Source organism: Otolemur garnettii, unplaced genomic scaffold (genome assembly GCF_000181295.1).
Source record: "Otolemur garnettii isolate 467f Iridium unplaced genomic scaffold, OtoGar3 scaffold00133, whole genome shotgun sequence".
NCBI classification, from domain to species: Eukaryota; Metazoa; Chordata; class Mammalia; order Primates; family Galagidae; genus Otolemur; species Otolemur garnettii.
The window spans coordinates 2,852,129-2,859,873 of record NW_003852528.1 but is presented as its reverse complement, the minus strand read 5'-3'; the positions used below and the strand labels follow the sequence as shown (position 1 = coordinate 2,859,873).

At 43.1% G+C, this 7,745-nt stretch overlaps 1 protein-coding gene across 3 annotated transcripts in view; it reads right to left on the bottom strand.

Annotated features, from left to right (window-relative positions):
- Positions 1-7,745, bottom strand: part of TRAF3IP1 (TRAF3 interacting protein 1) — a 90,480-nt gene that overhangs the window by 40,107 nt on the left and 42,628 nt on the right. For all 3 annotated transcript variants that reach the window (XM_023518262.1, XM_003798240.2, XM_003798241.2), the window contains one exon: positions 6,623-6,699. In XM_023518262.1, the coding sequence (XP_023374030.1) occupies positions 6,623-6,699 (77 nt within the window). The remainder of the gene's footprint in view (positions 1-6,622; positions 6,700-7,745) is intronic.

Sequence of the window (7,745 nt, the reverse complement as noted above, 5' to 3'; positions counted from 1 at the left end):
ATACAACCACAGCACGCAGGGACTGGGCCCTCGTGTGTATTATACAACCACAGCACGCAGGGACTGGACCCTCCTGTGTATAATACAACCACAGCACGCAGGGACTGGGCCCTTGTGTGTATTATACAACCACAGTACACAGGGACTGGGCCCTCGCGTGTGTTATACAACCACAGCATGCAGGGGGCCAAAACATGTGCACAGAATGTTTTTTTTTTCAGACAGAATCTCAGTCTGTTGCCCTGGTTAGAGTGCTGTGGCATAACTCACAGCAACCTCAAAATCCTGATTTAAGTGATCCTCTTGCCTCAACCTCCTAGAGTAGCTGGGACTACAGGTGCCTGGCATGACATCAAGCTAATATTTCTATTTTTAGTAGAGACAGGGTCTCACTGCTACTTAGGCTGGTCTCAAACTCCTGAGTTCAGGCAATCCACCTGCCTTGGCCTCTCAGAGTGTTGGGATTACAGGTGGCAGCCACCATGCCCAGCCTTATTTTAAGCAAGGAAAAAACTGTTATTAAATTTGTAATACTCAAGTCACCTTTGACTTCTCCAATTATAAGAGGTTCTCAACGTGACTTGTGTTCATTTTTGTCCTTGGTATACACTGACAGTGTAACCAATAGTTCTAATAGTTTTTTCCTTTCTTGAAACGTGCGTGCTTTTCCTGGCACCTCTGTATATACACATTATGTGTACAACACGCACATCACACCTGCACGCAGGCCTTACGACAACAGGAATCCATTCTGGGATGTGCATCACCAGGTGACCTTGAGCACCTGCACCGTGAGAAGGCGTGGCCCACTGCACACCTGGGCTTCAGGTACAGCCCGGGGCTCCAGGGCCACACTCCTGCACAGTGCAGTACTGGCTGAACACTGAGCAAGGAAAGCATAATGGTTTAGTGTAATTAATAATCTCTACACATAGAAAAAGTACAGTGAAAAGAAGGCATAAAAGATAAAAACGGTGCATCTGTACAGGGCCCTTAACCACAGCTAGAACTTGCAGGACTGGAAGCTGCTCTGGGTGAGCCAGTGAGAGAGGGGGAGTGAACACGCAGGCCGGGGACATGCTGTGCACTGCTGTAGACTGCATGTTAGGCTGCGCTAAATTTATTTAAAAAATTCTTTATTAATAAACTGACCTTAGCTTACGATGACTTTACTTCATAAACTTAATTTTACCTTTTTGACTCCTGTAGTAACACTTAGCTCTATACACAAATATATTGCACACAAAAAAAATATTTCTTTCCTCACATCCTTATTCTATAAGGCAGGTGGATAGCTTGAGCTCACAAGTTCAAGACCAGCTTGAGCAAAAGCGAGACCTTGTCTCTCTAAAAATAGAAAAACTGAGGCAGGAAAATTGCCTGAGCCCAAGAGGTGGGGGTTGCTGTGAGCTATGACACCACAGCTCTCTACCCAGGGTGACAGCTGGGAACTCTGTCAAAAAAAAAAAAAACCCTGCCTGAGGGTATTTTAATTACTATATATATATATATATATATTTTTTTTTTTTTTTTTGCAGTTTTTGGCTAGCGCCGGGTTTGAACCGGCTACCTCCGGTATATGGGGCCAGCGCCCTTCTCCTTTGAGCCACAGGCACCACCCTTTAATTATTATTTTAATATAAGTAGGAATACACTCTAAAATAACAAAAAAATATAGTTAATACACAAAACGGTGGTAACAGTCACTTGTCAAGTATTACGTAGTGTTCATAACTGTATGTGCTACATTTTTATACAACTGGCAAGTCCGGTCTGCTTATACCAGCAGCACCACAAACACATGAGTAACGCATTGTGCTATGGCCTCATGATGGCTACAATGCCACGAGAACACAGGAATTGCTCAGCTCCATTAGAATCCTATGAGACCACCATCATATACGCAGTCTGTCGACAAATAGTTGGCACGTGACTGTATATTAGAGACACAAAACACAGTAACACAAAAGACAAGCAACAAAAAGAAAACTGGCAAAAAATGAACACACACCACTACTGAGACAATGGTCAATTCCAAAAGCTCAAGGGCTCTGAAAATGCAAAGATTTTTCATAAACTCGGCATTAAAACTCATTTGAGTCCATTTTTAGCCTTCTCCCCACCCACTCTGTGTGGCTCAACCCATCTTGTTGTACAAATGTTAATGTGCTGGTCACCTCCTAAGCTCCCTGGGATCCAGATGACATCCAGCATACGCATCAGACTGCCCTAAAGTCTCCCTGAAAGGCAGGAGTTTTGCGTAGAGGGTTGAAACTCAATTCCAACGTCATATGGAATTGTTAGGACAGAGGCATCAACACGAGGCACTCGGCAAAGGAAGCCGGAAACAAACGCGAGTTATCAAGTCAACAAGGAGGCACAGTGTCAACCATCAAACTAGCAGAAATGGCACTCGGCACAGGCTGCCGCAAACATTTGAATACCATCTGCAAAACTAAGCTTCAAACCATATCCTATACTCTACCCAAAAATTAACTAAAAATGTAAAACCTAAAACTAAAAACTTCTAGAAGAAAACATGAGAAAACCTTTGTGACTAAGGGTTCAGCAAAGATTTCTTAGATATAACACCAAAAGTGCAACCCATAACCCATTACATTGATCAATTAAAATTTAAACTGCTGCTCTTTGACACTGTTAAGAAAAAGTCAAGCTCCGAGCGAGAAGAAAACATTTGTGAATCAAATCTGATAAAGGACTTATATCTGGGATATATAGAGAATTCTTAGAACCCAGTAAGAAACAAGACCACCTTCATTTTTTAAATGAAGGGCAAGGCTCGGTGCCTGTGGCTCAAGTGGCTAAGGCGCCAGCCACATGCACCTGAGCTGGTGGGTTCGAATCCAGCCCGGGCCTGCCAAACAACAATGACGGCTGTAACCAAAAATAAGCCGGGTGTTGTGGCGGGTGCCTGTGGTCCCAGGCACTTGGGAGGCTGAGGCAGGAGACTCACTTGAGTCCAGGAGTTGGAGGTTGCTGTGAGCTGTGATGTCACAGCACTCTACCCGGGGGATAGCTTGAGGCTCTGTCTCAAAAAATAAAAAAAATAATAAAATGAAGGGCAAAAACTTGGACACTTTACCAAAAAAGATACAAGGATGACAAATGAGCCATGAAAAGATTTCAACATCATTAGCCATTAAGAAAATGGAAACCAGACTGTGAAACACTAAAAAGTTAATAATACTTAATGTTGATGAGGGTGTAGAGGAACCAGAACGCTTGTACACTGCTGGGAGCAATATAAAAATGGGACTGTACACCCACTTTGGAATATAGCTGAGCAGTTTCATAAAAAGTTAAACAGACACTGACCATATCACTCAACAACCCAACTCTAAGGTACAGTGATTCCCTTATCTGTAGCTTCACCTCAGTTACTTACAGTCTAAAAATACTAAAAGGGAAGTTTCAGAAATACACAATTCAGAGGCTGGGCATGAGGCTCACACCTGTAATCCTAGCACTTGGGTGGCCGAGGTGGGTGGATAGCCTGAGCTTACGGGTTCAAGACCACCCTAAGCCAGAGCAAGACCTCGTCTCTAAAAATAGCTGAGCACGGTGGCGGGTGCCTGTAGTCCCAGCTACATGGGAGGCTGAGGCAAGAGAATCACTTGAGCCCCTTGTCCAGGGTATCCACACCTTGCACATTACCTGCCTGTCAGTCACTCAGCAGCCCTCTCAGTTAGCAGATCGACAGCAGCAGTTTCACAGTGCTATGTTCACTCTTATCTTAATTATGGCCCCAAAGCTCAAGAGTAAAGATGCTGACCAATTGTCAAAATTGTTGTATTTTATTAATTATTATTAATCTCTTACTGTGCCCAATTTATAAATTAAACTTTATCATAGGTGTGTATGTACAGGAAAAAACACAATCTATGTAAAGTTACTAACCTTGGTTTTAGGCATTCACTGGGGGTGTTGGACAAGGTGGGGAGACTGCTATGTTCACCCGACAGAATGCAGGCATTTGTCTATAACCAAGACTTTTATTCGCAATAGTTCAAGCTAAAAACAACCCAAGTGCTCATTAACCAATAAGTGGATAAACATGTTAGTGTATCCACACACTAGAACATTACTCAGCAATAAAAAGGAATAAACTTTTGCTATAGGCTACAGCATGGATTAATCACAAAGTGATTGTGCTGCATAAAAGCAGCCAGATACTCCCCCAAAGAGAGCACACACTGTACAATTCCATTTATATACAAATCTAGGAAATGCAAACTAAAGCAGAGTGACAAAAACAGATCAGTGGTGGCCAGGAGATGGCACATGGGGGTGGGGGAGCATGGAGAGAGGAGGGAAGATGGAATTACCAAGGGCACAGGGCACTTTTGAGGGTGACAGGTGTGTTCAGCATCTTGCCTGTGGCTGGTGTGCATGTGTGGATATGGAAATGTCTGTTCCATGGGAAGAGTAACTGGAATAGCTACTTTGAGGAGTAAAGGTGCAGTATCTGATGAAACTGGATATCTGTGGACAGCCTTCCACACAGGCAGCTTCCAAAGCCAGGGCTGGCAATCTACAGGCCAGATCCTGTTCATGTAATAAAGTTTTATTGACCACAGCCACACACATTCATTAACAATGTCTCTGACCCAAAGGTGTCCAACTATTTTATTTCTGCCATGTGTTGGAATCGTAAGAGTTGTCTTGGGTCACACAGTAAATACACAGACACTATAAGGAAAAGAAAAGGCCCAGGCATACTACATCTGACACCACAGATAAGCAGACAGTCCTCAGATGATCTGCACGCAGCCCACAGTGGGTCACCCCCGGATGCTGCAGCTGCTTTCATGCTGAAGCAGCAGAGTTCAATAGTTGTAACAGAGACCATACAGCTCAAAAGGCCTAAAATATTTACTATCTGGCCCTTTATAGAAAGTTTGCTGATTCCTGCTTGAAGAGATGCTGGCTCTTGCATGCCAGGAGACAAGCAGGGGAAACACTGTTTAGAGTAGCACAGGGCTGAAAAAAAACTAAATGTCCACTGATAAAGGAATCAAATCGTGGACTACAAGGTTTCAGTGGAAGTGAGTAAACTAGATCTGCAAGAATCAAAACAGGGAGAGTCTCCAACACATCTGAAGCAAGCAGACTGCATGACACAGCAACACTCAAAACTCAGAGCAGCACCACACGCAGCGATGAGCTCAGAACTCATCTCAGCGGCTGTCCTCAGGAGAATGAGATTAGGGCAGCGATGAAAAAACACTCTGACTTCTCCAGTGCATTTTTATTTACTTAAAATCTAATTAAAATGTTGTAAGAAGAGCAGGTTAAATTTAAATCTAATGCTTATCGGGATCCCAAAGCAAAGCAAGCCATAAAGACACTTGGTGAGATTTCCCTGTCCAACCACACTACACGTCACCCCAACTTTGACGTACTAACTATACTTTTTCAAAGCAGTAAAGGTTCAAATGAGAACATTTTTTTCTTTTTATCTTCTGAAGTCAAAAGATATCCCAGTTTGAAATTTATTCTTTAAAGAGAACTTTGAGACACAGTCTTAGTATACTTCACCTAAAAAACATAACTATGAAATGTACACCCATCGATGCTTCACAGGCACCTACACTAACAACCTGGAGGGACATGCTCAAGGCTTTCAACCGGGGCTCAGAAACATTGCCAGGGACACCCAGACAATGCCACATGCACTTAAGAAGGACTATGACAATCAAACTTCTGTATCAAGACCACCGAAAAGCACTTCCCCTTTCAGAGGAGCAAACAGTGGTGCTGTAGGAAAAGCCTCAGGCACTCGCAGCCTGCAGTTACGGGCTCCCTCTGACGGTAGTCTCAAGTGTACAGTTCTTGGCTATTTCAGGCCTTATCTTCATGAGAATAGGGCATTTTAAGCAGAATTATCTAAAACAAATAACCTTTCATTCAACTGGGGAAAAATGTGTGTGTTCATGTGTGTACATACCCCCATATATTAACTTTTTAGAATTGTTGACTAATTAAGCTGACTATCCAAGAAACTTATAAAATATACGTATCTTTAACTCTCAGACCATAAGAATCTAGCCACGGCATTTGAGGCACACCACCTAGCCTGCAGGTGCTCACCCGATGGCTGTGTACGCAAGGAAAGGGCAGGGGCTGGTGGGAGGCCAGGTCCCAACAAAACCGTGTTATGTGTCTGCAGGGAGGACCACTAGGATTCGGGTACAACATATTTACAACCCAGACTTGAAAATTTCCCCAGCTAATTTTGCCATCAGGAGGGCCAAGTGGTCAGCCTCCCCACTTTACAAACAGGACTGGAGGAAGGGACAGGGGAGGCCAGAAAGGGAGCGCCATAGAGTCTGAGCAGACGCATCTTCAGGTCTTGGCTCCTGTGCTCCCCACGCAAGCTGCTGCCCCACAGGGCCAGGCTGGAGGCGGGCGCAGAGAAGCTGGCCTCACAGAGAAAGGCCCACGCCCTCTATCCTCTGAAGGGCTGAGCAGGAATGGCACTCAAACACGTAAGCAGATATTACTGATAGTCACAATATTTGAAAGGTGCTTCTAACTTTTTAAAGTAAATGTGTGAAACAGATTACCAAAATATCATTGTTTACAGAAATCATTCCCTTACCTTCTCTCCCGGTTTGGATGACTGCTGCATTTTCTCATAATCTTTCTTAGTCTCCAGAATTTTTTTCACAAGTCCACCTGTTGAAAATAAGTGGTTTTATGTTAAAAGTTTACTTAGATGAACTACACACCCCACATGAGAGAAATCCACAACTAAACTCAAGTCAGGGGAGGGGCGAGGGAAGGGCTCTCACCTAATGGGCACCACGTAAGGGTATACGGCACACCTCCTGGGTGAAGGGCCAGCTACAACTCGGACTTTCACAAATGCAAAACAATGTGACCTAATTATTTGTACCCGCATATTAATCTGAATACATTTTAAAAACACTTTATATTCTGCCCCCGAAGCTATTCTAAATGAACAGGAAGGCAGAAAAGATGCTAAGCTCTCCTCCCTCTTTCTACACTGAAGAAGCTTAAAGGAATCTTTATTTGTTAGAAGACAGCCTACAATAGAGCAATACAAAAGCTGGTGGTGAAAACCATAAAATTTCTAACTGTTTCAAGGAAATCAGCTTCTTGAAAAATAAAAAACTTTAGAATTAAAATGTATTTTCTGGCTGGGCCTTGTGGCTCACGCCTATAATCCCAGCACTTTGGGAAGCTAAGGTAAGAGGATTGGCTGAGGCCTGTAGTTCAACACCAGCCTGGATAACATAACTGTCTTCACAAAAGACTCCATCTCTACAAAAAATAAAACATTTTCTTTTCTATTTTCAAAGATTAAGGAGGCATGTAGATTACTATCATCCAAAAATATAAGTAACTACTACAAATAGTATTTAGAAGCAATTCGTAACTGTTATATCAAGTACTTTTTACATTAGGACACAAGTATTTGATTTTTTTCATGTGGGTAAATATACGAAAAGTTCTTTAAATATTGTTTTACCCAAGCATGCATCAGTAGGAGACTGACTGAAAGAATTATAGCATATCTAGTGGTGGAGGACCACACAGCTATGAAGAGTGAGGACTCCTCTACACTACTGTGGTGTGACTGCAGAACGTACCATCAGGCTGGTGAAAGCAAGTGAGGCAAAGACAAGTGCAGGCACTGGGAAATATGTACGCACACACGCACACATGTACACACACATGCACGCACATACACACACACA